Source organism: Carassius auratus, chromosome 38, assembly GCF_003368295.1.
Source record: "Carassius auratus strain Wakin chromosome 38, ASM336829v1, whole genome shotgun sequence".
Lineage (NCBI taxonomy): Eukaryota > Metazoa > Chordata > Actinopteri > Cypriniformes > Cyprinidae > Carassius > Carassius auratus.
Genome location: NC_039280.1, coordinates 11,624,332 through 11,640,853, shown reverse-complemented (window position 1 = coordinate 11,640,853; position 16,522 = coordinate 11,624,332). Strand labels below are relative to the sequence as shown.

At 37.7% G+C, this 16,522-nt stretch overlaps 1 protein-coding gene across 1 annotated transcript in view; it reads left to right on the top strand.

Moving 5' to 3' along the window:
• The window catches only part of LOC113057067 (uncharacterized protein KIAA1109-like), a 63,475-nt gene that overhangs the window by 4,724 nt on the left and 42,229 nt on the right, over positions 1-16,522 (top strand). The window contains exons 2-28 of the mRNA XM_026224119.1: positions 1,915-2,017; positions 2,983-3,099; positions 3,319-3,397; positions 3,550-3,614; positions 3,794-3,968; positions 4,478-4,559; positions 4,726-4,919; positions 6,244-6,323; positions 6,457-6,604; positions 6,872-7,028; positions 7,187-7,265; positions 7,445-7,536; positions 8,141-8,258; positions 8,341-8,496; positions 9,303-9,400; positions 9,541-9,722; positions 9,826-9,932; positions 10,265-10,458; positions 10,626-10,835; positions 10,923-11,060; positions 11,165-11,341; positions 13,139-13,267; positions 13,355-13,474; positions 13,725-14,005; positions 14,204-14,448; positions 14,525-14,720; positions 15,567-16,362. Of these exons, the coding sequence (XP_026079904.1) occupies positions 1,927-2,017; positions 2,983-3,099; positions 3,319-3,397; positions 3,550-3,614; positions 3,794-3,968; positions 4,478-4,559; positions 4,726-4,919; positions 6,244-6,323; positions 6,457-6,604; positions 6,872-7,028; positions 7,187-7,265; positions 7,445-7,536; positions 8,141-8,258; positions 8,341-8,496; positions 9,303-9,400; positions 9,541-9,722; positions 9,826-9,932; positions 10,265-10,458; positions 10,626-10,835; positions 10,923-11,060; positions 11,165-11,341; positions 13,139-13,267; positions 13,355-13,474; positions 13,725-14,005; positions 14,204-14,448; positions 14,525-14,720; positions 15,567-16,362 (4,506 nt within the window). The 5' untranslated portion in view covers positions 1,915-1,926. The remainder of the gene's footprint in view (positions 1-1,914; positions 2,018-2,982; positions 3,100-3,318; positions 3,398-3,549; positions 3,615-3,793; positions 3,969-4,477; positions 4,560-4,725; positions 4,920-6,243; positions 6,324-6,456; positions 6,605-6,871; positions 7,029-7,186; positions 7,266-7,444; positions 7,537-8,140; positions 8,259-8,340; positions 8,497-9,302; positions 9,401-9,540; positions 9,723-9,825; positions 9,933-10,264; positions 10,459-10,625; positions 10,836-10,922; positions 11,061-11,164; positions 11,342-13,138; positions 13,268-13,354; positions 13,475-13,724; positions 14,006-14,203; positions 14,449-14,524; positions 14,721-15,566; positions 16,363-16,522) is intronic.

Here is a 16,522-nt window from a genome sequence, read left to right as displayed (position 1 = left end):
ACCCTTAGCTTTGATGGCATGGCAACAACTTTCCCTCTTATCTAAAGAAGTGAAACATGGCAGTGTCCCCTTTTTTTATTTTTTTTTTTACATGTTCCGGGGTTTATGTAAATGTCTGGGTTTGTGACATCACAAACCTGGGAAGTAGCTTAGTCCCTGCCAGCCATTTTTTAGGCATTAAACTGCCGTAATTTTAAAAGACAGTATCTCTGTTTGCAGATATTGTTTATGCTCAAACAGCAACATTACACACTTTCTAAAGTTAGAAAGTGACATCACAATCCACCAACCATTTAACTGCCTGGAAGAGCTGTTTTACATTTATTTGGCAGACTGATTTTCTGCCATATTTAGTGCTACTGGACTTAGTCAAATAAAATGTTATATGATAAATGATCTAAATAATGTGACACAGTAGAGTAGAGTGTGTGAATAAGTGTTTACAGCTGAATAGATACAGCTTATGTTGTTTAAGTGGTTCTGTTTACAAATGTTTCTCAGTTGCAGGTTTAAGGTTCTTTTGAGATATTTTGGATTTAAAGTGGATTACATGCGGATTTGCTTCTCCCTTTTCAAACCTGCTTACATACCAGATAAAGGCGCAGTTCACAGTCACATTAATTAGTCTGTGATCGGTAATTATTAATCAGCCAGCATTTGCAGACAATGGCACTTTTGAGTTGTTTCTTTCTTACGAATTTCAAATATATGTCCATTACGTTTCCACTTACAGCTTTTTTTCCTGTTGTCCACATAAAAGGAATAGTTCACCCAATGTACTCCCCCTCAGTCCATACAAGATGTAGATGAGTTTGTTTCTTCATCGGAACAGAGCAATTTAACATTCATCACTTGCTCTTCACTGAATCCTCTGCAGTGAATGGGTGCCATCAAAATTAGAGTCCAAACAGCTGATAAAAACATTACAGTAATTCCCAAGTAAACCACATAAACCACATGACCCTAGTCCATCAATTGGTGTCTTGTGAAGCAAAAAGCTATGTGTTTGTAATAAATTCATAATTTTAACATTAACTGTCACTTCTGGCCATATAATCCATATTCCATAATAATGCTTCCTCCATTGAAAAAGTCTCCAATATACCAATATAAACCAATATATTTGTTTAGAACTGTCTTGCACTCTTTTTGCTAGTAAATGAGGCTTGATCAGTACATATTTCTCTCCTGTTTCAGATGAGAATTTTTTTTACTGGAGAAAGCAATATTATAAATAGAGGCAACAGTTTGGAATTAAAAACATCTTTATTAGAATTTTTTTTTTGATTACAGACTGTTTGTGAATTACTTGCATTATTTGTGGAATATTGTGATGTTTGATGACGGCACCCATTCACTGCAGATGATCGATTGGTGAGCAAGTAATGTAAGGCAAAATTTCTACAAATCTGTTCTGACAAAGAAACTTAATCGTGCATCTTGGATGGTCTGAGTAAAAAAAATACAATTCAGCAAGGTTTAATTTTCAGTAAACTATTCCTTTCCTATACAGTACAATATCTTTCACCATTCCTCAAGAGCTAAATGATGACATGAGATGAGATATAATGCTGTATTATTTTTCCATTTTATATTAATACAAAAACTACATATATTTCCTCTTCAGCAAAAGAGCTCCATTATAAGATGCTCAAACAGATGACTGAAAATGCATTACCAGCAGTTTACTAAAAACATTGTTCATTGTACACAACATGGAGTCCTAATTGTGTGAATGTTTTTCATGATGGTGGATCACTTGAGGACAGTTAATGAACTACTTCTGTCTTTAGCCAAAGAACCTCCCTTTTTGCACACTGTGTTTGTGAATAGTCTGCTGATGTTCTTCATAAGTCAGAGGTTGACGCAGACCCGGTGTAATTTGATAGTGATGTCTATTCTGCTTATCTGCAGTGGGGTGTAACCATGGAGAAAGCCAACACCAGTTTCCCCAGTTATAATGAATTAGATGACTACCTCAACAAACACAACTCCAACTTTGTGTGGCTCCTCGTGGGTAAGTGGGCAGCTGATTTGATTTGGAAATTGTTTTTGTTCTGCAGATTAGAAAATGTCTAGACCATAGGTGCCTAGTGCATCGCATTGGGCCTTAAGTTGACAAACGCACCACTTCCATTTTAGACTACTTTATTTCCACCATCGGTCTAAAATAAAATGATTTTATTTACAAATATAATTTAGGAATTTAATTTGATCTGTATGTAAACATCTTTTAATCAATCCATCAAAGCCAGCTTGTGATGTTTCTCAGCTAATTTATGTTTTTATAACATCTTTTTTAATGTGAAAATTAGGTTGGATAGATAGTTATTCACTCTATCTAGTGTTTAGCTTATATTTGATTAATTTGTTGCTAATGCACATTCTGCAGTTACTACTTCTTTCGGAGTACACAGCCTCGAGTTGACATGACACAGTGTTCGGCACAGACACTGTTATACGCTACTGTTCAGAAGTTTGGATTCAGTATTTCTTTTTATATGAAATGAATACTTTTATTCAGCAAGGACACATTAAATTGTTAAAAAGTGACAAAAAAGAAAAGATTTCTGTTGTAAATAAAACATCAAAAAACCATGTATCCTGTATCAAAATGATTCAGTCATCCACAAAATAACAGCTTTAACATTAATAATAATAATAAAATAATTCATGAGCGGCAAATCAGCATATTAGACTGGAGTAATGATGCTGAAAAATCTTGCCATCACAGGAATAAGTTGCATTTGAAAACATTTCAATAGAAACTGTTCTCTTAAATTGTAATATTATTTCACAGTATTAGAGTTTTTACTGTATTTTTGAATAAATAAATGCATCCTTGGTGAGCATAAGAGACTTGTTAAAGGAAACTTGATAAATCTCACCAACACCAGACTTTAAAACAGTAGTGTAAATGATATAGCTTGTGTTATTTGCTCGATAAGGCCAATAATGGATTTGGATTTATGTTTTACACAGCCACTATTATGTCATGCGGATGGATCATATACCTGACATACTACAATTCCCGTAATATTGGACTCGTCCTCACCCTCATCATTAACCGTCTCTATAAGAATGGATACATACACATTGGTGAGTTAGCCTCTCTCTCTCTCTCTCTCTCTCTCTCTCTCTCTCTCTCTCTCTCTCTCTCTCTCTCTCTCTCTCTCTCTATATATATATATATATATATATATATATATATATATATATATATATATATATATATATAATATATATATATAAATAATAATATTATTTATTTTTATTATTGATTTTTCTGTTTCATACATTTATTTATTTGTTTTACAGGTTCATTTTCATTCTCTGTGCTGTCTGGCAAGGTCATGTTTCGAGATGTTTATTTCATCAGTGAAGACATGTCGATCAGGTACACAACAAACTCTGTCCTTTTTATTGAAGTCCTTTTTATGCTGCATTGCTTTTTGATACTCTACTCATTCCCATTATCTGTGTGTTTTCTCATTGTTTACTGGTCATATCCCATTTTTATTTATTCTTTTGGTAACTTTTTTTTTCCAGAATTCAAGATGGGTTACTTATATTTCGTTGGTGGAAGATGTACAATCCCAAACAGAAACAACATGGTCAGTGTAAAAGCATAACAAACAACCCACACAAGCTGTGACAGATTTATGTTGTTGTTTCAGGGACATCTTTAATCATAACATAAATCTCTCAAATTTTCTTCTTGTCCCTTATTTTCAATGACAGTTCTCCATGAAATGCATGTGTATTGATATATTGTTAGTTCTGCTGTTTCCAGACCCAAAGGCTGAGACACGGCTCTATGTCACGCTTAACGGATTTGAGTTCCATGTCTATAATCGCACGGATCTGTACACACGGCTACAGGAAATATTTGGCCTAGAGCCCACCCTTGTCCCGCCCCACCGGGATGAGGAGAAAGGGCGAGAGCAGAGAGATAAATCCATGGAGAGGTAAACAATGCGCTCTGGTTCATAAAGTAATTTTTAAAATGCTGAAATACTTGGACCAGCTTTTAATATGCAGAAACAACTACAAATAAGCTATTTATAGACTGATTTCCTCAATGTAAACACTGACCATCTCAACAAAGAAGCATTGGCCCAGCCATCCATCTGTTTGCTGAATAATTGACAACAGTATTCTAATGTGTAGATATTACTCATGTCAATGTACTGTAGCAAGTGAAGAAGTCAGTGTTACTTAGCAATAAAATTGGTTTGTTTAATTTTCAGACAGGAAGTGTTTTGTATCTAGCTTCATGTTTGAGCATTTCCGCATGTTGGCAGTATTTGTGATGGCTACAAAAACCATTGCTTTATTGTTCATTGACTTTTCTAAACTGAATCTAAACAATGGCTTGGAGCAATTCCCATAGTTTTTTTTTTTTAGACAGTAATGTTGCAGTACTTCATATCCGAAGGTGCTTATGAAGGAAAATGTGTTGTTGTTGCTTTTGAAGTGTTCACATCAAAGCTGAGACTCCGGACCCGTCATCTTCCTGGAGGTCTCTCATCCCCGTCATCAAAGTCAACATCAGTACAGTGAGTTCTGCAGTCAACGTTTCTCCCATTCTCCCGTTTCCTGTCTGACATCAGCACGCTGCTAGCTGCGTCATTCATACTTTATACTGTAACAAAGAATTAAATCTACTTATTATTTACCTTCCCATGCCACAACTTCTATAACTCTCACTGGTTTTGCACTCAGGGTCGTGTAGCATTCGGCAATCACCATCTTCCCCAAACCCTGTGTATGAACTTTGACGATGCCTTCCTGACATATGCCACAAAACCACCAAGCAGCCACTTAGATCAGTTCATGCACATTGTGAAGGGTACTCTGGAGAACGTCCGCGTCATGCTGGTGCCCAGCCCACGATACCTGGGCCTTCAGAATGATGAGTGAGTCTAATAATCTCTAGTCTATAAGGGTAAATTAGATTAGATTAGATTTTTTTGTCTTTGTGCAAGTACAGAGCCAATGAAATAGCTATAATCCAACTGATGTGTAAACGGGCGTACTGTATATTATTTAGGGATAGCATAAAATCAGTAGGTAAGCACAATTTCTCGTGTTGGCATATTGACTATTGACAAGGCCTTGACTTGTTCTTTGTAAATAGCCTTTTGTTTACAATATCATTCAGAAGTGTGCGGTTGATAAGTTTTATTTTATGGTTTTGAAAGAAGTCTTTGTGCTCACCAGGGTTGAGCTTAAAGATGTCAAAAGAACAGTATTCATTAAGATATTTTATTATTATAACGACATCTTAAGACAGAAATTCGTGTAGTTTCGTGAGTGCAGAATGCTTCATTATTATCTCTGGTGATTTTCTGTTTTTAGACTGTACATTTAAACTGTATATATTTCGGAAAAGGTAATCTGTCAACTTTTGAAGGGAAACTGGCATTTTGATGACACACATTGCTGCAAAGCTGATTTTACAATGTCTTTAAATAATATTAAGTGCTGATGGTATAAAGTATAGATGGCCAATGACCAGTTCAGTGCAAATGGCATGTAGCAAATAGAGAAGGTGCTGTGTATAAGTGATAATGAGGCATATGTGGCAGTTGACCATTACAGAGCCCATGACATTGTGTATATATAGAAAATTGGAGAATATGGCAATATGACTGGATTGATGCAGGATAACGGGCTATAATAAATGACAAATCACTACTACAGTTTAAGTGACATGTTGTACAAATAGAAATGGTTTAAGAAGATAATATAATGAAGAAGATAATGGTTTAATATATATATATATATATATATATATATATATATATATATATATATATATATATATATATATATATATAAATATATATAAATATATATATTATTTGTACTTGTACACACCAAACAATATGGCCAGATATTCAAGTATACAATAATTATTAATGTGCTGTTTTGCACACAAAGGTTTATTTAAGTAATCAGAGCTGTTCATTTGTTCCATTAGTTACAACAATTACACGCACTGATCTGTGTAATTTAATTTAGATTGAAAGTCATATTGACATAATGACCTGAACGTTAATTGCTTTTTGTGTAGATAAGCTTTTTCCCATGTCTTTGATTGTTGATCTGAAAGTAAGCATGGGTTTGTTTTCATTGATGTAACTAATTAGTCTTGATTGTTAGTTGCTCGATTGGTAATGATTAGTGATCTGTTAGAGTGATGTAGATGTTGTATAAAGAGTGAGTTCCTGTCTCTAGACCTCCCAGGCTCATGGGAGAGGGCTTTGTGGTCATGCAGTCGAATGATGTCGACATCTACTACTACCAGGATGAACCAGGTAATCATTGTGACTGGTTAATCTTTTTGTCTTTAATTATTTTGAGAATAAAGGTCTGGTCTGGTGATGTTTTTTGGTATACTGGCTTTAACCGTGTTAAGAGTGTTTTTGCAAATGTTTGTGTGTTTTTTAGGTTTGGTCCCAGAGGAACTGGAGAATGGAGATACAGAAGCCTGTTCTGAAGATGCCAAGCTACAGGACTTGCCTCCGTGCTGGGGTTTGGACATTGTGTGTGGCAAAGGAACAGACTTTAACTATGGCCCATGGGCCGACAGACAGAGGTACAGGCACACGCTCAAATGATTGTAGTTTGGTTTGTGGTTTAAATTGTTCATGTTGTGGAAGGCTTATTAAAACTGCTACATTTATGTGACATTCTGTTTTTCTGTAATAATAGTGATATTGTAAAATATTATTTATGCATAAAAATAAATGTATCCAGTTTTTGTATATAATTGGAAATACATTTTATTCAAAAGCAAAGAAACTCTTACTGACCCCAATGTTTGTAATCATCCATCCGTTACATTGTGATTTGACCCCTACAGAGACAGCCTGTGGAAGTTCTTCCTGCCTGCAGACTATCAGCAAATGAAAGTGAGCGATGTTGCCACACCAGGCAAACCCCGAAAGATCCTTGCGTTTGAGCTGCGTATGAACATCATAGCTGATGCGACAATAGACCTGCTATTCACAAAGAACAGGGTATTTACAGGCACACACTCCTAATGATTCGTTTCTGAGTGGCACACTCCTATGCATTAACGTTTGCTAGGGCAAAGTTTGCTTGCATTCATAGGAACAGTGTGTACCCTCTTTTGTCTTTGTTTACTCACTAACCCGTAATCCATTTGTCTTGACAGGAGACTAATGCGGTCCATGTGAATGTAGGAGCAGGTTCTTACCTCGAGGTCAACATACCCATGACTGTTGGGGAGAATGGTAACTTCCAAACTTTTTTGAAAAATAAAAGTAGTTAATGAGGATGACATTTGACAGTTTTTGTTTGTTTAATGTAAATTAACTTGACTCATTATTATTATTATTAACTGTGGTTATGCCCTCCTGAGTTTTATATCAGACTATTCATAACCCGTTTTTGCCTTTCTTTTTCCACTTAGGTTATTCTCCCACTGTTAAAGGCCAGTTATTACATATAGATGCAACCAGCAGTATGCTGTACAGGACACTGCTAGAGGCTGAAATGCTTGCTGTAAGTGCAGCACATGGTTTTATTATTTATAAGTGTTATGCAAAACTGTATGTTTTCAAAATTGACTAGTCAGTCTTAAAGATGCACTGGATAATTAGGCTGGTTTAAGGTCATGTTTACCAGACCTGATCCGACAGACTCCAAGCTTAGCCCTTCAATACGCGGAGTAACTTGAAACTTTTAGTGCACAGAACTGATAATCTTCAGAAAATTGGAACATTGCTTGCTGCAGGCGATTTGAGATCTGACAGTAATGGTCTTGAAATTTATTGTTGAAGATGGGAAATCTGTTACAGAACATGAATTTCGAGTAGTAATATTTGTAATAATTCAGATATTGCATATTGCGAGGCACTTTTCCACTTTGCTGACATTCACCCACGCAGCGCTTTGGGGAGGGTTGTAGCGTCAGCACAGAAGTGTACTAGGCTTTTCAAACAAGTGATGAATATTAATTTTAATGATCATTGTAATAGTATGTATAATGTAAACCATTAAGTCTATACAATTACTTAAATGTCCTTGTAGATGTCTTAATTATTCTGCCATAAAGCTAAGCTGGGAAACAATACTGAATGCTAACAGCTGTTTTTGAACTCCTCAGTTCTACGTCATAGCCAGCTATCCACGCGTTTGGAATATGCCTCAGTCCTGGCAGTGTGAGATTGAGGTTTACAAAGCAACGTACCACTTCATCTATGCACAGAAGAACTTCTTCACGGGTAACCTTTCTCTCTAACCTGGGTGTAACTAATGTGTCTAAAGTCTGTCCTCCGGTTGACCTCCTCCTGTTGTGATCTGCAGATCTGATCAAGGACTGGGCCAGTGACAGTGAACCGGACATCTACTCATTCGTTCCATATTCGTGGAAGTTTAAGATACTCTTTCACCAGTTTGAGATGATTTGGGCTGCCAATCAACACAACTGGATTGACTGCTCCACCAAACAGCAGGAGAACGGTGAGAAAGACTTTCATAAATAAATGTGACACTGGAAAATAAACTAATATAGTGTTTGAGGAATTCGAACACTGGAATAAAATCTAACAAATTAACAAGACTTTGTGTACACACTGCACACAGTTTTGACATTCTGCCATTTTGATAGTGATTTAGGAAAATGTAAAAGACAAAACTGATGCGATTAGACTGGATTAAATTAGATTTAACTTTTTTTTTAATGTAATGTTTATTTATTTGCATACTTGCTGGTTGATTGAATGTTGAATGTTAATAATAATAATAAACTTGATTTGTTTTCTACCTTTTATGACATTTTCGGGAAATGCAGCTCAAAGTGCTGTAAAATAAATAACAAAATCACATGAGAACAAGTAAAATTACCGTAATATAACTTAAGTTAAAAGATGGAACACATTTTATAATGATAATAAAAAAGGTAGAAAGGTAATTTACATAAAATGCAAAACAAACTGTTTTTTAAATCACATATGTAATAATAGTTATATTAAAAGGAAATCTAGCACAATCAATGTTTAAGAGAAGTCATTTTTAGTGCCAAACTAAAAAGATAATTTTTTTGCTTTCTTTTGAAAATATTTAGCTTATTTATTTTTTCATTTTGAGTTTTATTTTCTATTCAAATCTAAAAATATGAACAAAGCCTGTTAGTTACAAATCCAAATCAAAGGATTTTAGACTGTTAAACAAAGCAGCAAGCACTTCTAAACACAATGTGGAATCAGTTTGATTTTTTTTCTTGGTTTCTGAATAACTTCTAACATATTCATGCTCTTTGTCTGTAGTTTATCTTGCTGCCTGTGGGGAAACGCTGAATATTGACTTCACTTTGCCATTTAACGATTTTGTCCCGACCACCTGTAACACACGTTTCTGTTTGAGAGTGAGTGTACACCCTTAAAAACAATTACACGCACTTGTCTGTTGTGCTGAATGATGTGTGACCAAGCATTAAAACCTTATATGACGTTAAAACATAAGCGGCCACCTAAATCTCATCTGAATGACTGAACTCTCATACAGGCTGAGGACACAGATATGCGCCTGTGTCTGCCTGACTGTCACCCCAGCCGGTACCCACTGCTCACCCTCACTAAAGATTACCAGCACTGTAAGACCCATCCAGACAACAAAATGCCAGCAGAAGGGCAAGGAGCACCTCCCAAAAACAGCAAACCCCGCTGGAGGAACATGACTAATGCAGAGTAAGTCTGCATTAGAATTCCCTCTTCTTTTCTTCTGTCTCTTACTTGCGCTGCTCTTTGACACTTCTGTTGTGTTTATGTGTGTGTGTGTGTTTGTTTCCAGGGCTGGTTGGGTGGACTGCTGGAGTGTGCCGAACTTCATGCTCATTATAGACTATACTTGGCATCCCATCTACCCTCAGAAAACTGAACAGCAGCTCAAACAATCATGTAAGCTTTTGAATAACACAATAAAAATAATACACTTATTGTACAGATATTGTAAAGATGATCTAGACACGACTACGTCTTTACTGATACAGTAGGTCTACATTCTCCATCAAATGAACTGGAAATATTAATAAAAAAATTAAGTCCATAAAAATTATTTCAAGCATTTAAACAAAATACTTCACTCGTGAGATGCATCGGTTTAGTCAGGTGTGTCAAAACTTTAGATGTGCCTTGTGTATGTTTACTTTTCAAATCTCTGTTGCTGCTTTTACTTGCATAGTACAATTATGAACCTGACCTTTTAACACTTCACTTTACATTACGTACAGTGTCAGAAATAGAGGAGTCCATGCTGTCCGCACTGCGACCGCCAGAACACCCTCGACCCCTGCCTCCTCCACCTCGAATCTCCTCTGACCCCAGTTTGCTGCCCCCTGACCGCTTACATGTGGAGATGGAGCTGAGCCCCGAATCCCACGTCACCCTTTATGGCCCTCTCCTCAGAGCACTGGTGTCCATCAAGGTACACATGTATATATGCATGCATGCTCGCATATGGGTTCAGGTGTTTATAGAACTTGTGTCCTTAACAACTTTATAGTTACGGACTAAAATGAGGGCGGCTGAATAATGACACTTTCCTTTGACTACAATATCCCATTAAAATGGCAGTTGTGTTTATCTGTGCAGGAGAACTACTTTGGAGAGGACGACATGTACACAGACTTTGAGGAGTCTCTATCCAGCCCTGTGCTGAGCTCCTGCTCTTCTTCATCTTTTTGGCCTGGGGTGGGTCTGGAGGAGAGCCGCTCTAAAGACACACCCCACCCTCTCTCCCTACGGCCCTGGGACATCACCGTACTCATCAATCTGCACAAAGTCCATGGGCGGCTTCCAACGGTCAGTACCGCTTCAGTAATTTCATTTATAGGAGCCAAAAGTGTTGACGTGTCATGATTGTGAGCCTTATTTGTTCTATCTTTACAGCACTGTAGCAGTGATGGCCCAGAGGGTCCTGCGGGCTTCCTAGAGCGCCTGTGTTTTGAGATGAAAAAGGGTTATAAGGAGACCATGCTACAGCTCGTTCTCTCGCCTCTACATGTGTTTGTCAGTGATAACTATCAGGTGGGAGTGGGAGGAGATGACCTTCTTCATATTCTCTCAGGTGCTGGTATTTAAAGTTCTCGTGATGTTTCTGTTTTGTGTAATTTATTCCTGTGTGTGTCTAGCGGCCTGCTGTTGATGCTGTGTTGAGAGATGGGCATCTGAGCCTCTCGGGGTTGCAGATGAGAGCCCACGCTATGTTCTCAGCAGAAGGCTTACCAGCGGGCAGTGACACACTGGAATATGCTTGGCTCATCGACGTTCAAGCTGGAGCTCTTACTGGAAGAGTCAGTGTGCCACAGGTGACTCATTTATTTTGACACTACAAAAAGGATGCATGACTATTGTAAAGGAATTATTCTAGTAATGTCTGTGGGATGATGACCTCGCACATATATTTTGACGCATCACTCGTTGTGTTTGAATGAAAATGTTCTCAGTAATTACACTTTTAATAGAAGCGTAGCAGGCATGTGGACTGGAGAGTTTCAAAGAATGTGAAGGTTGGATTTTTGTTAAAGTGCTTGAATGAAATCTATAGAAAGAATTCCTTTTGGCGAGATTTATATTAAGCATAGTAGTCATCTCAAATATCTTCCTTTAGGTAATTAATTTCAAAAGTAAGCAGTAGAACATAGACATCAAAAAGTTTATTTATTTATTTATTTTTTTGCTGTGTTTTTATTAGTGCTGGGCATTTTTTAATCGCGATTAATCACATTGTTTGCGATTTAATCGCATTATGCACAAAACTAATAATGCATTCAAAAGTAGTATATTGTGCACTTTTTTTATTTAAAAGTAGGCCTACTGCTATATAAACAAAAGTGTAATAACATTTAGTTTTGCAAACACTTTAAACAAATAAGGTGCTTTTAAAAGCAGTATCCCTTTCACATAGTAGCAATTAAAATATTAATTGTAGCCTAATCTCAACTTATAACATTAATGTAATTAAATATAAAACAAGCTATTTGTCACTTCCAGGACATTAACATTTTTATAGAAAATATTTTATAGTTTATTTTAGAAAAAACAAGTTATGCTCAGAGTACAGAATCTGGATCATAACATTATAACAGGCACCTTCCTATTAGAGACCTGCATGATCACGGGACCCATCGCAGCAGAGTGCAGGGCGTTGCATTTTTTCTGTAAAAAATAACAGTGGACAGTGGTTTGTGAATGTTGATGCTTAGTCTTTGACCCATGATTTGTCTGTATGTGTATTCAGAGCCAGTGAGCAATTGACTTTCATAATAATAAAAAACTGTGTTAACGCGTGATAAAATTACGGAGCCTGCATGACATGCAGGAAAAAATATTAGGCTAAATCATGTGCACGATTTACTAATTCGTTCCCTCAATATACTAAAACGTGCACACAATTACTATTGCGTTCCCTCAATTTACTATTTCATTCACTGGATTTATAAATTGTGCACATGATTTCCTAATTCGTTCACACGATTTGCTAAATCGTGTGCATTATTTAACAAATCGAGGGAACGCAATAGTAAATCGAGGGATTGCAATAGTAATCGTGTGCACGTTTTAGTACATTGAAGGAACAAATTAGTAAATCGTGCGCACTTTTTTTTTTTTTTTTTTTTTTTTGCACGACATGTGTGGGGCTCCATATAAAATAATTGTTGGCATTAATCAATTAATGCGATAATAATGTGTTAACTTGCCCAGCCCTAGTTTTTTTTTTGTCTTGTTTACCTTCACAGCCCGTCAGTAAGCCTCAATTACCAATCAGAATCGTTCAATTTAAAATGTCAAGTCAAAATATATTTTATAGTTGTTATTGTAATATTGTACAATTTTATTGTTTTAATTATTTGCTATGCATATTACTGATGTTGATATGGGACTCAAAATGCATTAGTCATCGCGATTAATATTATATATTTATCTATAAATATAATCCTAACAAATAGTGAATGCTTTACATTTTTTTTTTATCTCTAAAAAGCTACTGAATGTGTCACCAAAAGGGATTACTCAAGATAATTATTTTAAGCTACTGACAGTATTAATCACTGTTTGTATGCATGTAGTGCAGCAGATGTGATCTGGTAGTGATTGTGTTTCAGTGCGCGTCGCTTCTGGAGTGGGGCGAGAGCTTTGTGTTTCATGTAGTGTCCCGAGAGTTTCAGCTCCAGCAGCCAAAACCATCTGTCACCTGCCAACATGGAGTTGATCGTAGAGTCTGTGATGCCAAGGTATGGCAGAAACACGCACATTTGTACTGTCATATTCACATCATTTTCAAAACAACTACACAACTGAATGCGTGTCTGTACGTGTAGCATGCAGCCCTGCCTGGTCCCTGTCGTACATCAGAGGATCTGAAGTACACCATGACTCGACTAACAGTTGACGGAGCCCAGGTTTTCATTGTTGAACACGGCTGTGCAGCCAATATTAAGGTATGATTAGCGATTGATCAGATGGCAATACAGCTATTGATTTATTTATAGAATTTCTGTTGGAGCATGCTTAGACTAAAGACTAATTTAGCTTCACATCACAGGAATAAATTGCATTTTAAAATGTATTCAAATAGAAATATTTAGTTTTTGATGTTTTTTTGATCAAATGAATGCACTTCTTTCAAACACATTAAATCTTAATTAATCCAAACTTTTTACGAGTTGTGTATGTATGCTTGCCCATCAGACCGGAGCCTTGCGGTTGGCCACATGTAATTTGCATACAGCTGCTGTCGGCGAAGGCATCAGTGCCGTTCTGCAAGACGTAGTGATCGCTCAATTCATCGAACAACAGGAAGTTGCCCGGCTTGGCCTGCCTCCACCCCTCCTTCGGCGTTCTCATTGGCTCGAAGCCGGTTCGGTGACCTTTAACCTCATCACGGCTGATGTGGCATTGGCTGCTGACCATCAAGCCAAATATGAGGTTCAGAGGCAGTTCCTGGAGCTTCATGACATGAAAACAAAAAGGTTAATTTGTGTCCTTTTATGATTTATTTTTTGTATTGCTAAATGTGCAGGCAGACATGTTTCGCTGTCAATTTTATATCTATAGCACAACTAAACACAACAGCTTTTGACCAGTGTTCTTTACACCAATGCAAGTAAAAAATCTAAATAAGAAAACCATAAAAACAAAACCAATCATATTTCCTGTGTGTGTTTTAGACTTTGGTTCCTTTGGCCTGAGGACAAATACAAGCGAAGCCGTAATCGCTGTGGTTGTCTTGGTGGATGTCGTTTTTTTGCCGGCTCGGGTGGTGGCCTGGACTTCTTCCGCTTGGAGGAAATTACACCCTCTTCAAGCTCCGCCTTCTCTAGCATCATTGCAGAGAGTGACATGTCCTACGGCCAATCATTATTACATCCAGGAGAATGGATCATCACTAAGGAAACTCCTAAACTCTCAGACTGTAAGTTTTGTTTGTGGCTATTATGATGCTGATTGGTTATCAAGAGAATTGTACTTATTGATTGGTTTAATTGAAGCTAAAGGTGTTGCTATACGGAGAGAAACGTGTTCCCCTGCTCCGATAGTGGACTTGGAGAAACGTGGCCAGCACCTCAGTCTGCATGTACCTCAGCGCTCCCACAGCTCTGCCTCTTCCTCTGAGGAAAACTCTTCCTCCAGTGCTGCTCTGCCTCTGTTAGCTGGAGAACGAGAGAGTCCCTCCCCCTCTACAGAGTGAGTCAGACACATGTGCTCCTGTACCATAAAGAACAATTCCAGACCCATAACCAACTTGTCTCAATTGTTAGTTTAATTCTTGCAATTGGACATTTTTGTATCTCACAATATCACTTTTATTTCTTTTTTTAAACTTCTCACAATGCTCGGTGCCCTTGAGCTACAGGCGTCCCGAGTTCGAATCATGACTCAAAGCACCTTTCCCGATCCCAGTTCTGATCTGTCCTGTCATAATAAAGGCAAAAGAAAGCCTTAATACAATTTTTTTTTTTTTACTATACAGTGAAAATTGGCTTTTATAAGCCAACCTAGGGGTGCTCCGATCACGATCGGCCGATCGTTATGCGCATCTCGTCAGTAAAGCCGGTTCTCTAATCAGCGGTTAATTCCATCAGGTGCGTGATTTCACATAGAGCAGCTGTTACTACACAGAACCGTTGTTAACTGAGAAGATGCGCAAATCCACGTTCATTTTCAGCGTTTATTGGCGCATCTTCTCAGTTAACAACGGCTCTGTGTAGTTACAGCTGCTCTATGTGAAATCACGCACCTGATGGAATTAACCGCTGATTAGATTAGATTTACTGAGGAGATGCGCATTAACGATCGGCTGATCGTGATCGGAGCACCCCTATGCCAACCTGTCATTTGAACAATCAATCATTAAATACACTATTGTTAAACATTTTTTATATATAAGTTTCTAATGCTCACCAAAGCTGTCCTAGTAGGTTTTTTTTTTTTTATAAAACCCGTTCTGAATAAAAGCAGGTTCTTGATCCCACTCTACACTTTCTTTTACTCTAGTGTTTGAATGTGTATTTTACTGTGTATGTTTTACAGGTTAATGAACGTAACCACTGACGGTCCAATTCCTGAGGGTCCACCCTTGCGCTCTCCACTCCGCTCTCCTCTCAAGCGCCAGTCATCTGTCCAATCAGCTCGCCTTGGCAGCACCAAGAGCCTATCAGCTGCCGTCTTCATAGAGAAAGCCACTCCTCCTACTAGTGTGCAGTTTAGCAGCGAGGTTTCCCGTAGCGATGAGAATGTTCTGGACTCGCCAAGGCAGAGAAGAAGCTACGGTTCATTTCCTTTCACTCCATCAGCGGATTCTAGCACATTCCATCAGTACCGCTCAGCCGACTCCTCCATGTCTGTGGCTGACAGTGAAGCCTATTTTAGCGCTAACGAGGAGTTTGAGCCAATCAGTAGCGATGAAGGTCCAGGTACCTATCCAGGGAGGAAACGCAGACGGAGACAACAGGGTCAACCTCACACAGAACACAGTCGTACATCTATATACCACAGTGTGGAAGGTCCTCTGTCAATTGCTGAGACCCGTCCACCTCTGCTGCCTAGCCACACTTCTCAAGCCTCATTTGTCTCTGCACTCGGATTGGAGGAAGAGGGCTCTATTGAAACCGAAAAGGTAGAGCCTGGCCTCCTGACAACACAGCCACATTTAATGGCTTTATACCAAAACTACCTTGCACATTATCATGTTTCAAACTGGGCTGTTAAGCAACCAACCAATAAGAGAACATCTAAGTCATCGCTGCATCGTCCGCTTGACCTTGACACACCTACAAGTGAGGAGAGCTCCGCCTCCTTTGACCACTTGTCCATACCGTCTTTTAAGGTTTATATTTCAATTTATTCATTTTTCTTAATTGTTATATATTATTTATGCAGTTGTGAATCCGATCTAGATGAATCTTATAAAGAAATTTCCAGGTCATATTTCAGCAACAATATCAAGGAAAAAATAATTATGATTTGTATCAATAAAATTAAGCCTA